This window comes from Dermacentor variabilis, chromosome 4 (genome assembly GCF_050947875.1).
Source record: "Dermacentor variabilis isolate Ectoservices chromosome 4, ASM5094787v1, whole genome shotgun sequence".
NCBI lineage: Eukaryota > Metazoa > Arthropoda > Arachnida > Ixodida > Ixodidae > Dermacentor > Dermacentor variabilis.
In genome coordinates this window covers 73,405,888-73,426,906 of record NC_134571.1, presented here as the reverse complement: position 1 = coordinate 73,426,906, position 21,019 = coordinate 73,405,888, and the positions used below count along the sequence as shown (strand labels likewise).

General features: G+C 47.4%; 2 protein-coding genes across 2 annotated transcripts in view; one reads left to right on the top strand and one right to left on the bottom strand.

Annotated features, from left to right (window-relative positions):
- The first annotated feature begins 303 nt into the window (after positions 1–303).
- LOC142578236 (neprilysin-2-like) lies at positions 304–9,459 on the top strand. The gene is made up of 4 exons (XM_075687637.1): positions 304–529; positions 3,160–3,497; positions 4,637–5,370; positions 9,149–9,459. Exons 1-4 carry the CDS (start codon positions 389–391, stop codon positions 9,457–9,459), a joined length of 1,524 nt encoding a protein of 507 aa, XP_075543752.1. The 5' UTR covers positions 304–388.
- A 3,592-nt stretch (positions 9,460–13,051) lies between these two features.
- The window catches only part of LOC142578235 (cell adhesion molecule Dscam1-like), a 98,044-nt gene continuing 90,076 nt past the window's right edge, over positions 13,052–21,019 (bottom strand). The window contains exons 22-28 of the mRNA XM_075687636.1: positions 19,016–19,333; positions 18,114–18,281; positions 17,214–17,542; positions 16,060–16,117; positions 15,400–15,497; positions 15,190–15,332; positions 13,052–13,371 (exon numbers count right to left, since the gene is read on the bottom strand). Of these exons, the coding sequence (XP_075543751.1) occupies positions 15,433–15,497; positions 16,060–16,117; positions 17,214–17,542; positions 18,114–18,281; positions 19,016–19,333 (938 nt within the window). The 3' untranslated portion in view covers positions 13,052–13,371; positions 15,190–15,332; positions 15,400–15,432. The remainder of the gene's footprint in view (positions 13,372–15,189; positions 15,333–15,399; positions 15,498–16,059; positions 16,118–17,213; positions 17,543–18,113; positions 18,282–19,015; positions 19,334–21,019) is intronic.

Here is a 21,019-nt window from a genome sequence, read left to right as displayed (position 1 = left end):
TGCATAAAGCACGTACTCAAGCTCTTGGCAGTGCATTTTCGCACACTTGCTCACACGTCCGTAGCACTCCTGCCTGCTTGTTCTTTCTTTTCTTTAAATAAATGTTCCTACTCCTCCTCCTCCTCCTCCTCCTCCTCCTCCTCCTCCTCTTCCTGCCGAGGTTCCAACGGGGCCGAAGAAGCTCTGTCTGGAAATGTGTATAGGCCTACTTGATGCCTAGTTAAACGCGTGGTGTACTCAAAAGAAGCAGCATCTTTTCGCCGGTGCTTTAGTCGTGCGTCGTCCCGTGCATGTAAGCAGGTGGCAGCTGCCCCTGTGGTTCAACGTGCTCGTTTTGACCAAGTTGTCGGGAGGCCATCGAGCAGTGCTGATCGAGGACAATCCGAAGATGCGTGACTGGGCGGCCATCCATAAGCGGCTCGATGCGACGAACGCTACTTTCCGGTACTGCAGTGGTCACTACGAGGCACTGTTACCGCGAGACGACGCGATACGACGGAAGCGGGATTCCCACTCGGAATGCGACGAGGTAAATTACTATCTCTTTTAAAGCAGTAGAAATGTGCAATAGTGGTGGGCGAATATGGTGGGCAAGTGTGCTTCAGTTTAGTAAAAGAAGAGAGAGCATACCGCAAAGTACTGGAGATTAGGAAAAAAATTGAACAAGGCCATTAATGACTCATCTGATAAATTTCACTTGGGAAAAGCATCTAAATAAGCATATGATTTAATGGATCCCTTTATCATTGCAAGTAGGCGACGGGTTATTAAAATGTCGCAGCTCAGTCATTTCCCAAACATATTTAGCCACGTGCATTTCATTTGTTAACATGAGAGTGTTTTATGTCTGGCTTCATCAAAAATTCTTGCGTATATGAGCGTCACGAAAATGACGTCACGAAAATAGCAGGCTTCTTTTTCGAGGACCCCGCGAAATTGCGCCACTTTGCCATTTTCTTAGCTTTGTGCTTTGACGGTCTGCCTTGACGACACAGTTTCACTAGATTCGCCAGGCCTCGAACACTTTAAAGTTCCGGCGATCGTCACACAGGGTGAGAAATGAACCGCGGCTCGTTCCAGCATGAAACCACTGAGCGAGCAGCGCGACTAGCCTTACCAGCCGCCACCGACGCCACCGAAGCAGCCCTATTGCTCGCTACGTAATGATGATTATATTAGTTTTGATTTTGACAGCGCCATCTTTCGTTCGTATACACCATGAAATGGCTACTTTTCCTTCCGTTGCGCTGTGGAAAGTACAGTTTTCCTTCTCTGGGTATTATAGTTAACTTGTGGTTTCGCCACGTGGATTCTCTTCCGCGTCGGTTTAGCCTGATCAGAAACGGCCATGATCAGAAAAATCAAGCTCACGTCAGACCAGATCTTGTACATGATCAGACGAGTGGCCAACAGGCGGAGGGGTCTGAAGGAATTGGACACTTTGTGCCTCGTTCAGGCTTTCTTCACGAATCGTCTACGCAGCGCCGTACATGCAACTCCTCAAGAAGGACGTCATGCAACTTGACGCAATCATCAGGAAAGCGGCGAAGCAGGCCCTGGGTGTTCCCGTAAATTCATCCACGACAAAACTACTTCAAATGGCAGTCCACAACACAGTAGCCGAGCTCATAGAAGCACACCTATCAAATCAGAGGGTCCGTCTTAGCCAGACCAAGGCGGGCAGAAGCGTCCTCCGCAAGATTGGATGGCAAGAATCGCACTACACCCACCACGGCCAGTTACCCGAGAAGTGGACTGAGAAGTTGGAATGCAAACAACTACCGCGCAACATGAACCCCACAAGGCACACCAGACGACGTGACGCCCGGGCAAGAGCCATCTCCAGGACCCTGGAGGAAGACAACACTATCCTATACAGAAACACCTCTCTACCCAAACGCTCCACGAGGGCAGCGGTCGCGGTCACCGGGTGGACAAGCTGGTCACCTGCGCATCAATCAACACTCCGTCTTCGGAGGAAGTAGAAGAAGCGACGATAGCCCTCGCACTCCTGCAACCTAACGAGACCAAGATCGTCACGGACTCGCAAGCTGCTTACAAGAACTAGAGTTCTGGCTGGGTGTCCCTTGCGACGCTAAATATCCCCAGAAAAGCTACGCCTCCTAACCAAACAATCAAACTAGTTTGGGTTCCGGTCCACTCTTAAGTAGAGGGCAACGAATATGCTCATCAACAGGCCCGACCGCTCAACCCCCAGGCCACCGAGGAGGAGGCGAGGGGATGGCAACCCATCACCAGTCACACTGATGCAGTCAAGTATTAGGGACGTTAGGAAGACATCCCCGCACCCCACCATTCGTTGACCAGAGCCGAACAAACGATATATACAGGCAAATCGAGGCAGGATCCTTTCCCATCCTTGCCTCCTGAACAGCATATACCCAGAAAGATACGAGAACACATGCCCTCACTGCAATGTACTAGGCACCCTCCGGCACATCATAGGAGAGTGCAATTTCTCCAAAGACCACCACCCACCTATACCCATGACTAACTCCCGTATTATCCCCACCCTTTACGAGCGATGGGAGATCTTGCCATCCAGCCCCACCCTGGAAGACCAGCTCCGACTGATCCACAGGGGCCAGGTGGCCCTGGAAGCATATGGAAACCGTGAAGAGGGAGCCACCCCACCAGGTGCTTAACGCGCTCCATTTCTTTATGGATCAATAAAGTTGGTTCTCTCTCTCTCTCTCTCACTCGGTTTAGCCTACGGCACCTGGTTGCCGCTGTGGCTTAGCTTACAATGGCGCCAAATAGCAATGCTGCAGTGAAAGGCAGCGAAGTATATAGATATATACCGTATATATATATATATATATATATACATATATATATATATATATATATATATATATATATATATATATATATATATATATATATATATATATATATATATATATATATATATATATATATCTTTCACCGCCTAACAACTTTTGCAACGTTATCGCAGGGTGCAAGACGCATGTATTACAAATGGCAGGCGCTCTGCGTTTTCTGCGTGCATCCGTTTAGTTCTCACATGGTATGGGCAAGTGTGCGTATTGGCTGTGTTCTTCATCGTAGCAAAACAGCTCACACGTGTTTTCCGCATCGCATTTGCATGCCCCCCTTCCCCCATATCTTTGCAAGGTGACCCGTATCGAGAAGACCGTGTACCTTGAGCTCCTCGACAACCGTGAAGGCAAGGCCAAGACAGCTGCCATGTTCCCTCTGGACAGCATCGAAGACTACACTGCGGGCGCCTTCTCATCCAGCGAGTGGCTTGAGATGCTCAACAACCATGCATCGGTCACTGGCCAGCCCAGGTTCACAACATCGGACCGTGTTGTCCTGAGGGACACTGGGCTACTTGCGGGGGTCGGCCGGCTCTGGGCGAAACACAGCAACAAGAAACTACTGGGGGCGTTATCCTGGCTTCTGGCGCAGATACTGGCGCCCATCGCGGACGCTGGGCTGCTTATGTACAGGTGCGTCATTTGCAGGCTTATTGCGATTCTCATCTTGCGTGGCGCTGATCTTTGTTTCTACAAATATGATGCTAAATACAAGAACAAGTTCACACAATTAACAAGATTGCGCTCCTCTCATAATCTGCAAGGAAACTTATCGATGGCATTGGCTGACACTTACGTTAAACAAAATGAGACAAGTGTTTTCTCTAACAAACACACGATAAGGGCATCCGTAGGAGTGTGGTAGGGCAACGTGACTTGTGAACAATAATTGGATGATGAAGCTTGTACGCTAAAAACTGCAATATTGAATGCAAGAGCTAAACGGCCTCTCTATTTCACTATACTTTAGTATATTCTTCTCCCGACCCACCATTCGCGTGAGCGCGCCTATTAGCGCGCGTCCGGGGGTGGAGACCCACTTAGGGTATGTGCGCGTCAATATGCAGCGCCTTAACCTTCGAGCTGACGTGTCCGACCAAATCGCTAAAAAAAGCCTTCTCTTTGCTTTACACAAAAACCTTAGCCGTCATTTGTGGCCAACTTATATCAGACAAAATGGCGATTATGGGTTGTCAGTAATGCGCACGTAGTGCTACGACAAACAATAGGTACGAAATAAGAAAGACTCGTACGTGCCGCATCGCAGATGTCCACTTCTGCAGGAAATAAAGAAAGCTAAGCATTTCTTATGAACACATTTACGTTACCACGAGCTATCTTCCATCTTCAGGCAGAAAATGCACTTAACAAGAGGGACGCGCGTGCTGCCTTCCAGAGCAAAGTAAGCTTTGCAAAGTAAATAAAACGTCTAATCATCCGCGTTGCGTTTGCATAAAATGACCTCTCTGTGAAGCTTCTTTGACTTTGTTTCTCTGTGAACCTGTGGCTTTACTCCCCGCAAAAGAAAAGACGAATACTGATGTTCTTCAGGATAGTGGCCATAGTGTACGAGATGATAAGAGATAAATATCATTTGCGGAAACCACTGCTTAAAAAATAGCACGCTTCGGTGCGCAACACGAACGTTAGTTAACAAAAGTAAACCGGACCCGCTAGAATCCAAATCACGTCCCCTTTCACCAATAATCTTGAGAAACAGATGGCGCCAGATATCACGCTGAATTTCTCGCGTTCTCTCTTGCACATTGTAGGTACGACAGTATCACCGCCGCCAACGTCAGGCGTGTGAATTTCTGCGCCACCGAGGCTGAAGAGATCTACCGGTTTTTGGTGATCGCCCTTGCGACAGCGGTCAACTTTCCAGAGATACTGCGCCTAAAGGTCAACTCGCAACTTAGCACGGTCCAGCAGACGGCCTTAGTCCTGATCGGAGCTCTCCCGTGGCTCGACAACGCCACCGACGTCAGCGCTCAGAACAAGCTTTCGCGCGCCAGGACTCTGCTGTGGCCCGCCAACGACCTCCTCACGGACGAGGCGCTCTCCATAATGTACTCCGGCTTTCCCGAGGACATGCACGCCGCGGGTGAGACGTTCGCCGACCTCTGGCTTCACTCCAGACGAGCTCTGTACGAACTGCAGACGGACCCTGTCTACCACGGCGCCGCAGCCGACATGCCGCCCAACATGCGCCTGCCTTTGGCCAAATACGACTACCTGCGCAACACGGTCGGCATCTCGGTCCAGGCACTGTCCGAGCCAATGTACTACGCGCAGGGCACAAACGCCATGTTCTACGGCGGCCTGGGCTTCGTGTACGCCCGCGAACTCGTCAAGACCGTGGACAGTGAGGGTGTGTTGTTCGACGCGGACGGCAATGTAGGTCAAGAATGGGCGTCAGACGTCTGGAGAATCACCGTGGTCGAACGAATGTTCTGTCTGGCGGCTGACGACAGTGGCCATAAAAGAGGAACCACAACAGCCGGAAGTAAGTATACCGACGTGCATTTTTCGCTGAAACACATTAAAGAAGTTCTTCGTGGTTACAATCGGCTTTGGTTTGGCTTAAATTTCGCTGCAAGATCATAAACATTACGCCAGATCGACCGAATCATATGTCGTAATGCTTGGCACTTGCCTGGCTTGTCAGGAAAAAATGCGAATTCGGATTTTTCCATGCCTCTCTCTTTGCCCACATTGCACTGATCAGCCTTTCTAATGAAAGGAATCACAATATGCCAAGTTTTGCCGTGCAGCAGACCCTGCAAGTGGCAAGATAACATCATAGAGGCCATGTTTTCTACATCCTTATTGCGAGGGGCGCAAGCGAAGGCAACGTCTAACATTACCAAGTGCTGTGTTGAATGACAAGGGCCAGAAAATGCGAGTGTCTCGCATTCTTCACTCGTAACAGCTAGTGCTTTGAGTCTATGTTTGAATGAATGAATGAATTCTGAGGTTTTATGTACCAGAAGTACGACTGGATCATGAGGCACGCCGTAGTGGGGGACTCGTGATTAATTTTGACCACCACCTGCCTGCCAAATGCCTGTCAAATGCCTGCCAAATGCACCCCAGCCCATTCTTATTCTTCTGATTATTTCAGTCTCATGATCCGGATCCACAGTCACTGCCTGCCCTAAGTAGATGTATTCCCTCACCACTTCCAGTGCCGCGCTACCTATCGTAAACTGCTGTTCTCTTCCGAGACTACTAAACATTACTTTAGTTTCCTGCAGATTAATTTTTAGACCCGCCCTTCTGCTTTGCCTCTCCAGGTCAGTGAGCATGCATTGCAATTGGTCCCCTGAGTTACGAAGCAAGGCAATATCAGCAGCGAATCGCAAGTTACTAAGGTATTCTCCATTACCTTTTATCCCCAATTCTCCCCAATCCAGGTCTCTAAATACCTCCTGTAAACAGGCTGTGTATAGCATTGGAGAGATTGTATCTCCCTGCCTGACGCCTTTCTTTATTGGGATTTTGTAGCTTTCTTTATGGAGCATTATGGTGGCTGTGGAGCCGCTATATATATATTTAAGTATTATTACACACGGCTCGTCTACAGCCTGATTCCGTAATGCCTCCATGACTGCTGAGGTTTCGACTTAATCAAACGCCTTCTTGTAGTCAATGAAAGCTATATATAAGGGTTGGTTATATTCCGCACATTTATCTATCACCTGATTGATAGTGTGAATATGGTCTATTGTTGAGTAGCCTTTACGGAATCCTGCCTGGTCCTTTGGTTGACGAAAGTCTAAGGTGTTCCTTATTCTATTTGCAATTACCTTAGTAAATACTTTGTAGGCAACGGATAGTAAGCTGATCGGTGTATAATTTTTCAAATCTTTGGCGTCCCCTTTCTTATGGATTAGGATTATGTTAGCGTTCTCCAAGATTCCGGTACGCTCGAAGTCATAAGGCATTGCGTATACAGGGTGGCCAGTTTTTCTAGAACAATCTGCCCACCATCCTTCAACAAATCTGCTGTTACCTGATCCTCCCCAGCTGCCTTCCCCCTTTGCATAGCTCCCAAGGCTTTATTTACTTCTTCCGGCGTTACTTGCAGGATTTCAAATTCCTGTAGACTATTCTCTCTTCCATTATCGTCGTGGGTGCCACTGGTACTGTATAAATCTCTATAGAACTCCTCAGCCACTTGAACTATCTCATCCATATTAGTAATGATATTGCCGGCTTTGTCTCTTAACGCATACATCTGATTGTTGCCTATTCCTAGCTTTTTCTTCACTGCTTTTAGGCTTCCTCCGTTCCTGAGAGCATGCTCAATTCTATCCATATTATACTTCCTTATGTCAGCTATCTTACGCTTGTTATTAACTTGGAAAGTTATGCCAGTTCTATTCTAGTTGTAGGGTTAGAGGCTTTCATACATTGGCGTTTCTTAATCAGATCTTTCGTCTCCTGCGATAGCTTACCGGTATCCTGTCTAACGAAGTTACCACCGACTTCTATCGCACACTCCTTAATGATGCCCATAAGATTGTCGTTCATTGCTTCAACACTAAGGTCCTCTTCCTGAGTTAGAGCCGAATACCTGTTCTGCAGCTTGATCTGGAATTCTTCTATTTTCCCTCTTACTGGTACCGCATTGATCGGCTTCTTATGTGCCAATTTCTTCCATTCCCTCCTCAAGTCCAGGCTAATTCTAGATCTCACTATCGTATGGTCACTGCAGCACACCTTGCCGAGCACGTCCACATCTTGTATGACGCCAGGGTTAGCGCAGAGTATGAAGTCTATTTCATTTCTAGTCTCGCCATTCGGGCTCCTCCACGTCCACTTTCGCTTATGCCGCTTGCGGAAGGACGCATTCATTATCCGCAAATTATTTCGTTCTGCAAACTCTACTAATAAATCTCCCCTGCTATTCCTATAACCTATGCCATATTCTTCCACTGCATGACTTGTCTCCAGCCTGCTTCTTGCCTACCCTGGCATTGAAGTCGCCCATCAGTATAGTGTATTTTGTTTTGACTTTACCCATCGCCGATTCCACGTCTTCATAGAAGCTTTCGACTTCCTGGTCATCATGACTGGGTGTAGGGGCGTAGACCTGTACGACCTTCAATTTCTACCTCTTAGTAAGTTTCACGACAAGACCTGCCACCCTCTCGTTGATGCTATAGAATTCCTGTATGTTACCAGATATATCCTTATTAATCAGGAATCCGACTCCTAGTTCTCGTCTCTCCGTTAAGCCCCGGTAGCACAGGACGTGCCCGCTTTTCAGCTCTTTATATGCTATATGATTCGATCCACGGACCTCTTGCACGCGAGGCGGATGTTCTACCTCTACGCCACCGCTGCACCTGACCAACAAGGGATCCTTAAATGCCCCAATGCTCGAGAAATGCACTTTGAGATTGTGTTAGACTGTACTGCCTTCGGGATCAGGTCATATGTTTTTTTAGGGAGTTCGAAAGTGGATGAGGTCCTCCTGTATTACTATCGGCATTAAAATCAAGCTGGTGATGGTTGATGTTTTGCATTCTTGGTAAAACGTGAAGGCTTATCGTGCTAAGAACTGAAGCTGCTGTTCTTTTCTTTGTGCTAGAGACTTGAAAACGACACATTTAGATCACGCATGTACAAGCTGTTGGCGACACGAGTACACGTCACAAGCAGGTATTTCTGTTAGCATGCGAAACCATTTTAACGCGATAGCGTTAAGTGCCCCTTGTCGCAGGAGATCCGGTGTCGGCGCCGGCGTCCGCGGCCGAGAAAACCATACCGAACCACGCAATCCCTTGGCGTACCGCAGAGGCTTTACTGAACAAACTGCGTGAGAAAATTTCTGAAGTACGACTTACAGACATGCGTGCTATAGCGTCGGATTGTAATTTGAATATAAGAGAAAACATAATTCTGTTACGCTGAACCTGAAACAAGAACGCCTTTTGCAGCTGCCGTTTGAGGTCTTTCTTAGTACGAGTGGTGCGGCCCACTCGGTTCCTTACATCATTAAAAAAACAACCAGAAAGCTCGCCCTCGTGCATAGCGTTCCCGCCAGCATTTCCAACAAGCTGCAGTTGCCGGGAAGCGTGAGAATAGTCGGGAATCTTTGAATGCTATCGCGTTCCACTCTTAAAGACAAAACTTAAGAGTCCTCCCAATTTTTTTTTTCTTTCCCTCGACCCTCATTCTCTTGTCTCGGTGCCCGCTCCGATATTTGGCATTATAGACTGCGGAATCGCATCTAGCATACGTTGGGCATAAAACGCGCGTGATACTCCTCGCAGACCATCGCGTCTTTCCCGACACTCCGGCGCTGGAGGTGGCATACGCGGCGCTGGAGCGGGCGCTCGCTTCGGAGCCGCGGTCCACGAGGGTCATCGAGGCATACACAGAGCAACAGCTCTTCTTCATCACGCTTTGCTACTTCATGTGTGGTGGCGCAAACCCGGGTGCCATGGACTGCAACAGAGCCCTGCGCCACTTCCCGCCCTTCACACAACACTTCAACTGCGCGCCGGGCAGTCAGATGAGGGCCGCCAAGCAGTGCTCTTTCCTCTACACGGAGCACAACGGCGACGAGCACACAGCGAAATGAACTGTAGTCGCAGGTCTTTGCGTGGTACCGGTTGTGTTATTCGTGGAATAGTACGTTGGACAATGGATATTTTTCGAACATTCCGAATATAATACCACCCACTAAGCTAACGTCAAGCAACGAAATGACGCTCGTTTTATTTTTCCTATGAGTAGCACTTCGTGTCACTTCGTGACAGCGACGAACGATGTGCAACTTGTACTGACTCGATCTTATATATTGTTACAAATGCTCTTAAGCCGTGGATAACTGGCCCTAGAGATCGCATAATTGTGGGTCAGTCACGGGAATGCTTAACTGTGCTTTTTTTCTTTATTTATTGCGTTGCGCAACCTTGCAATGAAACATCCGACTTCACTGTTACTTCTTGTGTTTAACATTTCCACATGCGAACCTCTAGGCAACACTTCTGTTAGGATTGGCCAAGTCGCCCAGGGTGAACATGCAGTGCTGTGTATTCTACAAATTCTGTGTATTCAGTACAGTGTCAATAACGACAGTTGCAGCGACCGCTGAAATGTGACGCCAGGCCACTGGACATTGTGGATTTCATTTTTTTTTTCTATGAACGCCCATGAAAGCGAATGAACACACGGTGGCCCTTCAATATAAGCGCCTGTGAGAAGTTTTTTTTTTCTTGGAGAAACCTTAAATGCAGCTCCGGTTTCGAACCTTAAGCATTTAAGCCGCAGTGTGGGACAACGCAGTAATGCGCAACATAACAAGTGTATTGCCAGCAGGCTTTCCCGCATGACATAGTTGGAACGAACTGGGCCCCCATGCTTTTTCCAGTAAGCGCACTTTGAAGTGTACGCATTTTGAACAACCATCGAAGTATCATTGTTCCAGCTCGCAGTAAATCTTTAATCGCATAAGTGTCGCTGCCGCAACTTCCTCTAGTTTTTGTATTCCCATAGGAAAGGTTGACCCACTATGCGGAAGCTGGTAATAGAAAAGGAACGTTTTTTATAATAATTTTTTTTTGTTACTCGCAGTATCACTCTCGTCGACTCTTTGTTTACGAAGGAATACCTCGCCGCAATTATTGGCTTCTCCAACGTCGTTCTTGAACTGTTTGCTTTGTAAGTAATGACCATGTGCAATGTGCTACAGTACGTAAAAGAGCAAGGCAAAAAGCTTGCAAAAATGCCGAGCAACGTGTAGTGCTGCAGTGCGCTTGCTTGCTTATCGTCTGCTCCTTAAACTACTTACTTTGTAAATCTTGCAAATTGCTGCAACAAGTCGCGTCATAAAGTTAACATTCGTTGTCTTCGTAGCCGGTGTGCCACTCGATCCTCCGACAAACACTCCACCCCTGGCAAGAGGTTGCCGTTTCTGAGAAGAAGTCGCGGCACATATTCGCAGCCCGACAAATCACTTTGCGTGTATTCGTGGGCTTCTTTTACGCTCGAAAAAAACCCTTTTTATGCAGCACGTACTGCGCAACGGAAAACTGTATCTGGAGTTTTCTATGTTGCTCTGCATTTTTCTCATTGACACTAGCTATAATATTTGATAAGTTTATTAAGAATAAGTAATTAGGCGTTCCGTCTGCATTCGTTCCGTCTGCAGCAGAAGGAATAGCCGCGTAGAACCGGAACAATGCACCATGTAAAGCTCCTGAGATGCTTTTTTAATGCCAAATGTTGGCGTCCTCGTTTCTAGAAGAAAATACTTAACGCGTTCACAGAATGAAAACATGCATAAGACCCTCCACACTACTTATTATAGAATAGTTGAATGCATCTTGCACATTGGTACCAGGTCTCTCTTCACGAGGAGGATGAGGATGTTGCTGGTTGTAGACAGATCTAGCCTTGCTGTACTTGCCGGCGATTGTTCCGTCCCCGCGCCACCGGCCTTGCCGCAGAGTTAAAAAAAAATCCCTAAAATCTATAGGTGCGTTCCATCCTCATCCAAAGCGCCGTCGCCTCGCGCTTCGTTACGGGTGCCCCTGTTTCAGGGAAGAGTCGTGAGAAGTAGAATATACCCAAAACTGAATATGTAATAAAGTTGAAAATGCAATGTGTTATGAACGCAACTATAGTCGCGAGCACCGATCCTCCGAATGCCCTTGTGGCTATATGTCTCTCAATTTTGTACGTAGTTTCAGCCACCGTTTCTGTATTGTCACTGTGCATATTGACGTGTGAATGAAACTTGTGAAAGAAAGGCGCATTGCTTTATGAAAACGAACTGCGTTCCTTCCACAACTCGTTCGAAATGACTATTTTAGTCAAGCGATCACGACAACAAACCATTGCATTTTCAGATATACCGTTCGGGAAATCTATCCTTGCTTCGGTCACACGCTTCTCAAGAAATCTCCTCTGCGTAACCTTAAGAGGAAGCCTTAGCTCGTGCCCAACTCCGACGCGGCCTGTTCAAATACATGTAAAACTCAGAAACGCTTTTCTGAGATAACCCCTGAACCGACAATAATAAAATATGTTGTATTTGAGAAAGTTAAATTCTAGCGACTGTTGGAAGTGGAAATTAGATTTAGGGCATAAATTTTGTTAAGAGAATTTTTTTTAAAATTCGGAAGTGCAAAAAGAAACAAGCAAAAGTTTACAAATTAGTAGCTCTCCATCAAGAACAGATATCGCGGTTCTGTAAACGGCATCTATTAGCTCATTTAAAGCGTACAAATTATGCATGTCAAGTTATATCTTACATGAATTTGTTACGTAGTGCACAAGGGTTCTGAAAAAGTTGTATTTCCATATTACCAATTTCTTTTTCAGATTCATGTGTAACATCAATTTTGTCCGCTCTAGGTGTACTATGAGATGCAATCCACAGAATTGTGATATCGTTTTTCATTGCTGAGTTACAGAGTGTCAAACTTGGTAGATTCGTTTTCTGAAAATTTCCGATTTTGCCAATATTTATTAAGAAATTGACAAACTAAATCCAAAATTCGAAACAAACAGTCACCATATTTTAAGTCTTTCTTTTAAGTGCAACAAACCTCGTCAAATTTGGCGCAGTGGCTGCCGAGAAAAACGAATTCTCCTTTTACATATATTTAGATAGGAGCACGAGAGCTAAAGCTTCTTCTTAAACGCAACCCTATAAGAACATCAATGACGAAAGCAACGGTTTCAAGTATTCGTGCACTATTAACTACTTTTGGAGATGGCTGCATATTTCTTTCACAGTGTGTCGAACCTTCCTTTCGCCTTTGAGATTCCCAAAAATTGCATTTGACTAACACGTTATCAGCTGGTTCAACTGCAACCGCATTTTCGCATCGATGTCCAAAGAAACAGGTGTTCGGCTCACGACGACTTTCTGTTTTCTTTCTTCAGCACCCGTCTTTACAAGTATATCGTCGTTGCCATCACCTCGTTTTTCGACATGATTGGTGTGCACCCGCACGTACGTATACGAGCCCTTTCCACGTATACGAAATGCTTTGTGAATGCGGAATCGCAAGACACATGATGTACGATTCGCGGACAAGGTATACGTTGCCCGCCGCATGTCACTACAAAATACACGATATTCGCTAGCTTTCAAGTCACCTATGAGTCTTTGTGAGTCCATCAGACAAACGAGCACACATTCCGGGGGCATTCCGGGGGCATTCCGGGGGAAGCTCTCATCGCTCTGTAAGCTAAACAAAATGTTTATGTACGAAATCTTATAAAAACCGCATGTAATTTGTTCGAACTGTGGTCGTAATTCTCGTCACAGAGAGAGTTCTGGAAAGACGAGATTGAAGATGGGTCTTCGAGGTACAAGGCAAGAAACGCAAATCCGAGATGATCCCACGGCATCTTGTAGATTTAGCCCATCCGCCACCGACATCGACCTTGCCTTCATCTTCGTTCCCCAACAGGTGGAGCCAACGCACGCCGAGTACCGTGTCGGGACGCTCCGATGTCGAGGCAGAACGATTCCTATCTGCGCATACAAAATAAGATTGTGACGGCCGTGGCCGTTAAACACGAGTACATGAAGTTAACACTTTGTCTGCTTAGCCTAATGTCTGTCATTTCTTGCGACTGTCACGACCAGAGTGCGCTTCGCTACTCCAAGAAATTAATGTGATATATATACATATACCTCTATTTTTCAGACCCACCCTTCTGCTTTGTCTCTCCAAGTCAGTGGTCATGCATTTTCTATTTTCACATCGAAACGAGGTTGGGAAGGGGGGGGGGGGGGGGGCGGGGGAGGGCAGCAGCGCACGAACGTACAACACAAGAAAGAAAGTGGACGACACAAACACTGCACCATTGTTGCGGCATTTGTCTTTATTCCCTCTCTTAGTATTGTTTTGCTATTCGCTGCCTTTCTTTTAAAGAGGATCGAATACTAACCACCCCGGTTGTTGACTTTACTGAGCAGTATTTTCACGTCGGACACACATAAACACACACGCGCAAACACGTCCACACAAATGTGCGGCAGTTGACAGTTGGCGTGAAAAAAAGCCACCTCCGCTCGCCGGTCAGTCGGTCGATTGGACTGTCGGTCACAAGGACATTTAAAAAGGAACCTTGGTCGGTCATGGCGAAGTTACGATAAATGCAAACCTTAACTGCTTAAATATTGTCGCAGTATCGTGTATACGCACACGAAGCACATAGCTGCGTTTCGCGAATTCATCTCGACCAACAAGCTACATATTAAGAAAAAAGATTAATTAATAAAGTTTTCGGGTTTTACATCCCAAGTCCACGATCTGATTATGAGGCACGCCGCAGTTTGCGGGCTCCTGATTACTTTTGACCACCTGGTGGTTCTTTAATGTGAACCTAGGGCACCCTTATACACGAGTGTTCTTGGATTCCACCCCCCTCAAAATGCGGTCGCCTCGGCAGGGATCGAACCCGAGACCTCGAGCTCAGCAGCGCCACGCCATAGCCACCGGCCTACTACGATGGGTAACATACATATTTAAAACCTTGCGATTGGACGAAGGGTCCGCGCCAGACGGGGGACTTTTGCAGTAGCGTCACCAGTTCATCTCCAGCGAAAAAATTTGCTCTTGGTGAGCCTCGAATAGAACCAGAAGTGTTCATCCCACCGGAGCGCTTGTAGCTCTTGCTTGTGTTAGTCACGAAATAAAGAGACCTGCTTCATTTGGTAGCTCTAGAAAGCTAGAAAACGAGGGAAGACAATATCGGCTTGGCATACAATTGATAAGTGACGAGCACTTTTTCAAAGGAAGCTATTAGATTTATTTTCTGGTTAAAGTTCAAACATATATATATATATTGCAGCCTCGCTGCAATTTTCATGCCTCGTGTCCTGAAGATGGCTGCTTTTCGGCAACAAGCTTTGCCTGGGTCATGACATTGCCAGTCACGATTGTGTGTTTTTTGGCTGCGTGCAGCCACGGGAATTCGAGGTTGAACTTCATAAACCATCTTCTTGGAGTTCTTGTTTACCTCCCTTACTTTATAATCAATACAGTGCATCTCATTCTGGAGGAGAATAGTCGCCAGAAATGAAACACGATCCCTGGGAAGTGCCATCCAGTCACATCTTGCACTACATCACCACGTGACTTACAAAACATGAATGGCTGCCTGGCACAAGCAACTTACCCAATGGCTCGCAATAGCCATAACTTTTCCACACTTCCTGTATAATACCAGTCGTTCTGCAAGCAGCACGAAAATTTTGTAGCGGATTCAAGCTATAGCGTCTTCCGTTCCACTTCATGCTACACTAAAGGTTGTGACTACAGGCGACGCTTGCTTGTATACTCACTTTCAGTCACACTTGGTCCAGTAAGAGCTGCCCTCGGGAGACTTCGCACGAGTTGGGCCACTATTATCCGAACACCTTCGTCGTCAAAAAATACGACCCCGCTTCTCATGGCGTAAAAAAGAGGGGACGCGGGACGTGGATCCCTATAAAAACAAAATTAGCATAATTAACTTTCGTTATTTCTGTTACTAGAAAAAAGTGTACACTCACACGAGGTTTTATTGATTGCTAAAAACCTCACGGCTAGTTGCTCGGCTCGGATTCAGTGCTTCCTTGGTCTTGACTGGTGCGTTGCGCTAGTGAGAAATCTGTCCAGTATGAGAAAACGATAAGAAAAAGCACAAGAACAACGCACCCACAAACAACAGCGATCGAAAAATGCATCACGTTGATCATATGTTTCATTGTGATGGATTCTAAGTGGGCCCTTGTTTACCCGAAGTGTAAAATTTCACAGTACAATTCTAGTTTCAGCCCGTGTACACAACTTGTGCTTGGCTCATCGGCGCTATTATCTTGAAAATTTTGCATTGTTAAGCCGTCCCTGTTTGTCACTGACACTGTACCTGAAGAATTATACACGGCGGGTGTCAAGCTCGTCCGTAAGCATGCTTTGCTATTAGGAAACGTTTTGAAAACAGGCTTAAGTGACGTGACCACATTACTTGCCCGCTGACATTTGTGTCTGTTTTATTCTGTTAAAATTATCCTTGTCTCATTGAGAACTTCCCACCCAGGTTTTTGTGGCTACGAGCAAGGAAAGCCTCGGGCAGTGCCGCAGACATCACTGCATAAAGGTGGCCGAAATGCATCGGCATATGGTAATTATCATTTTCTTTTTACTTCATTCTGAATAGATATAACATTCACCTTGTTTCGCCGTAGTCAGACGCTCCGCCGAAGCAAGAAGGTCATCACGTTCCGCTAGCTGCAAAAGACAGAATACAAGGGCATCAAGGAGCGTAACGTTGCGTAGATATTTTCCTTCAATTTATATTTTTAATGCTCACAGTAAATTTGCAATGCCCTTTTTTTCAATAACTAAGAGAAAAGGTTCAATATTTACTAGCCATTCGTTTAATAGAACACGTGAGACGCTACAGGTACGCTTTTGCATATGACCGCGAATATCATAGATGGACGTGCACCTATTTCAGCAATAGCTTTTTAAATATATATGCCACGCACGAGTTAGTGTAACAGCATCTCTCATTTCTTTTACCGACGTACATGGTACACTATTTAACGACTAGCAGCCAACGTCCGGTTAATCTGTGGCACGTGGATTCACATATTTTCTTTGCATAATATAAATTTGGCATGAGTGCGAGCTGCAGCCCGAATAGCGCTTGCAGTGTACTAAAGCTTCTTGCATGATTACTCAGGGACAGCGCAAGAAAATCGGGACTAGACAACATGGGCGCCAGCCATGTCCCGTTTTTTTTTTTTTTATCACTGTACCCATGTATCTACGTTAAGTGCGTGCCAACAAGCTCAGCTTGCAACTCTTGCAGCTTTTACTCTATAAAGGGAGAGAGATCTCATCATCTCTCTAAAATTTCCATGTTGGGCTACACTCTCAGAAGGCCGTCATTCACCGCTTCGTTACTGAAGTCTCAGAAACATCCTTGAATTGGAGAAGGTCGGTGCCGGCACTGTCAGTATACGTGTTTTGCCTGTACACTGGGGCTATGTGAACAGTTCCGGCATAATGTTCTTGTTCGCGGCTCCGGAGTGCGGACGATTTCTATTACAGTCGAACCCATTCTGCTCATACTCGCAAGTTTAAAAGTACTGATAGTCGGGTGATTCGGTAATGGCTGAAATGGAAAAAAATCAACACGAAGAAACGCGCGCAGTCAGGCAGAGAAAGGGTCAAAGCAAGCTTGTGCTGTTCTTCTCTTGTCCCTTTCTCTACAACCTGCTCTGCGCACCCACCCCTCCCTTTTTTTTCGTAGTTTGCACTACTTTCTCTTTTTTTTTTCAATTTGAGCGAAATCCAGTATGCAGGCCTCTGAGCGCACCTTTTGCACTGAATCTCTGGGCGCGAAAGGCACATCATACGCGGACCGCTTTTCGCAGTTCCCCGCATCCAGCTCGATGTCTTCGTGAACGGTCGGAAGGCACCGAGGTAGTGTTCCCGCGCCGACGAGTGTTCCGTCGGTGTCGTCAGCGAAGTGGCACGGCAGCATCCGGGGACCGAAAGGCGACGGCAAGTAGAGCTGCTCGGACCGAGGCGCCGAAACGTCCTGATGCTCCTGCAGTGCTGGCTTCTCGCACGCGCACATGGGCACCGCTTCGACGGACTTCCTGGCCAAGTCGGACGCAGAGATCCCGTCTCCTGGACGCCAAACTAAAGGAAATAAATAATTTTTGGCATTAGGCAAATTGTCCATTGATTGGTCAATCACATTAGGTCATTTTTTCACATTGCCAGCTGTCCTTTCTTTCTTTTCTTTCTTTTTTTTTTTACGTTGTGTCCGAGCAAGTTTTCACTGTATTTTCACTGTTATCAGATTGTCGCTAGGTCCAACAGGTGCGTCTGACCTGGTTGCGGGCGCTACGCGAATAGTATTGTACATTCTGAAATGGTACGCAAGCAGCGGCGATTACTCTGGAATGTACGATGAGACATAAAAAGCGGACGCACTTGATGCGTGAGTAGATTCGACATCCCACAACTGTACTCGCTCTTATCGTTGTGGTTTGAGTGTTTATTTGTTTTTCAGTACACAAGTTCGCCCAGTGAAGAGTTAAATTCTTGACTCACACTTTCGTAGGTATCTAATTCTTCGCCGTCACTACAACGTGGCCGTATTACGTGAGCTTTTATCAGGTTTGACACCACGTAACAATCTTTTTACGCAATTTATTTTGCGCATTTGCGGAAATACTCGGTATATAGAGAAAGTAGTGGGACTGACCAAACCGGCGTCTGCGAAGCGCTGAAAGGCGTCTGCGGGACATGGCGTAGCCTACCACGACAGCGCCTAGCAGCGTCACCAGCACAGTGCATACAACGGGTACGATGACATCGATGATTCGACGCTGCGGATCAGTCGCCTGCGTCCAGTGTGGTGCTGACAAGGCGCCTGCGGAGAATTGTACGACTTCCGCAAAGCCGCTGAACAATTTTCATAGTGCGTACTTCTCAAAGAAAAGTAGACTGCGACACGAAATGTTTCAAGTAATGTCACGATATTCTTTCTATTTAGAACAAAAATATTATACGTGAAACCTTTTATTGCTTTCCTGCTATCCACTTGTGATAAAACTAGCTGCGCTTAAACGGTGCCGGACGGCCCTGCACCACTGCATGCACCTATTATGGCGTTGGGCTGCTGAGCACGAGGTTGCGGGATCGAATCCTGGCCGAGGCGGCCGCATTTCGATGGGGGCGAAAACACCCGCGCGCTTAGATTTCGGTGCACGTTAAAGAACCGCAGGTGGTCGAAATTGCCAAAGTCCTCCACTACGGCGTGCCTCATAATCAGAAAGTGGTTTTGGCACGTTCACCCCCATAATTTAATTTTAACCACTGCATGCGTGCATTCATTGAATACGTTGTTCAGAAACGGTCGATATCGATAGGCCGGAATTTGCATCTTCTAATTCACGATGACATCGAGCTACTCGGTGAACTTTTGCGCATTTAACTACTTTAGGCTGTCCATTCTAATAACTTCTATGGTCGAACAGCCAGGCTTCTTTTTTCCCAAGTTCAAGATTTCAATGAGCAACGGAGCGTAAAATGTCCAGTGTTTCGCGATAACGTTATTCCTTGCCGCATTGAAGAACGGTTTTGCAAGGCACTGCCCTGTCTCACCTTCGGAGAGCGTAGGCGTGACGAACACGTACTCGGCGTGTGTTGAGCCGGCCTCGCTGTGCGCCGTGACGAGCAGCTGGTACCGGGTCGCCGGTGTCAAGTGCCTAATGACCAGCTCCTGCGGCAGCTTGGATAACTCGGACACGTCCGGCGCATGCACAGTGACCGGAGGGTCCCAGTGGTCGTGCGCGGAGTGTCTCCTGTGGAGCACGGTGAACGAAGTGATCGGGCAGCCGCCGCTTTTCCACGCGGCCAGTCGCAGGACAGCACGAGTCGGGCTCGCCGAAACCAGGTCTCGTAAGTCGGGGGCCACGGGAACTGCGCGCGTGACAGTACGAGGAGAGAGAGTGAGGGGAGGAGGGGGAGCGTACTGTTACAAACGGCTGTCCTCATTTAGCAGAATTGGTTTCTACCAGAACGTTCTGACACGGACAGGAAGGAAGGACTACACACGCTGGACTATCAACTGATAGTCAAATGAAAGCGTGTGTCGTCGACTCTTCCTGTTCGTGCCAGAACGTTCTGCTAGAAACCAATTCTGCTATGTACAGCCAACTAGCTCAGGCAAGCACTGTTCTGAAGGTCCTCATTTAGGCCGAGCTCGTTGCGTGTCTAAGGCTTTCGTGTCATGTTGGTGAGTCCTTCGTGCTCTCAGGCCTAAAATATCCAACAATCTCAAGCCCCGCACTACCGTATACATGACCACAGTTATGACGTGTATTGACCCTTTTTCCAACTGTAAAGCCAGCTTTTCCACATGTCAACTGACCAAGCTATAGTGACGGTGTAGAAGAATCTCAAATTAATGGTCATGCACGCAGACAGTTTTTCTTTATGACGTACAGGGTGTTGGCGTAGCTCCTGCGGTGAGCTCGCACGCAACGAGGAAAGAGGTGGTGGTGGGGTGGTCGTGATTACTATGAAGAAGAAGAAGAAAATGACGACGACAAAGACTTCAATGATGACGGTGATGGGCCTCCAACATGGCACGTTTGGATTTGAAATTGGGCACAGAGAGCTGCCACCACGCCACCACTACAGCTTGAGTTGAAGATCGGGTGGACATGATAAACACAATTTAAAAAAAAGGAGATAAGGAAATGCTCACCTGCCTAGCGCATGACCTCGGCATGTCCGAGGTGGACAACGTCATGACGGAGATTCTCCCAAGCGACCCGTCCCGACATAATGTGTACATACTCAACGTTTACAGCAGCCCCAGACAAAAGAGTCACCGTTTCCGACGCCTCTTCCAGAGAGCCATCCGTCTTGCAGGCTCAAACCCGCTCGTGATAGCTGGCGACTTCAACGCTGCGCATCGCACTTGGCGTTACGTATATGACACCCCCAAAGGCACCGCGCTGTGGCAGCATGCGAACGAGCTCGATCTCACCCTGGTGACAGACAAGACGTTCCCTACACGCATCGGCGCGTCCACGCGCAGAGACACCACTCCAGATCTCTGCTTCGTGAAGAACACAGCCGATGCCCGCTAGTCCAATCTTGCGGAGGATCTTGGCAGCGACCATCTCATACTGGCCGTGCACTTACCCAGCATCATCAGGAAGCCGAAGTCGTACACATGGGCCGACTGGGACCTCTTTCGCAAGACATCGAGCCTCACGACTCCCTCCAGACACTGCCCCGAACCTCGAGACGTGGACGGCTCAGCTCAAGGCCGACGTCGGTAAGGCCACGAAAACATTCAGCACGGATATGCCAACCGAGAAGATGGACAGCCGCCTCGCCCACTTGCTCGAAGCCAAACAGTCTCTACTGACACGATGGAAGAGCCAGCGTCTCAACCGCAGGCTCCGCAAACGCATTGCAGAACTTGGACAATAATGAAACACTGCAGCACCCTATCCGCACAACAATAGGACGAGGTGTGTAACTCGGTCGACGGACAGGTCCGCAACGGCAAGACGTGGAACCTCCTCAAACACCTGCTTGACGACACCAACACCCGCACGAACCAGTGCCACTCGCTCACCAAGGTCCTTC

Coding starts and splice junctions, on each gene's coding strand:
- LOC142578236 (XM_075687637.1), top strand. CDS start 389: ATGCGTGACTGGGCGGCCATCCATAAGCGGCTCGATGCGACGAACGCT. Junction 3,498..4,636: donor GCTGGGCTGCTTATGTACAG/GTGCGTCATTTG, acceptor TGCACATTGTAG/GTACGACAGTATCACCGCCG. Junction 5,371..9,148: donor AGGAACCACAACAGCCGGAA/GTAAGTATACCG, acceptor TACTCCTCGCAG/ACCATCGCGTCTTTCCCGAC.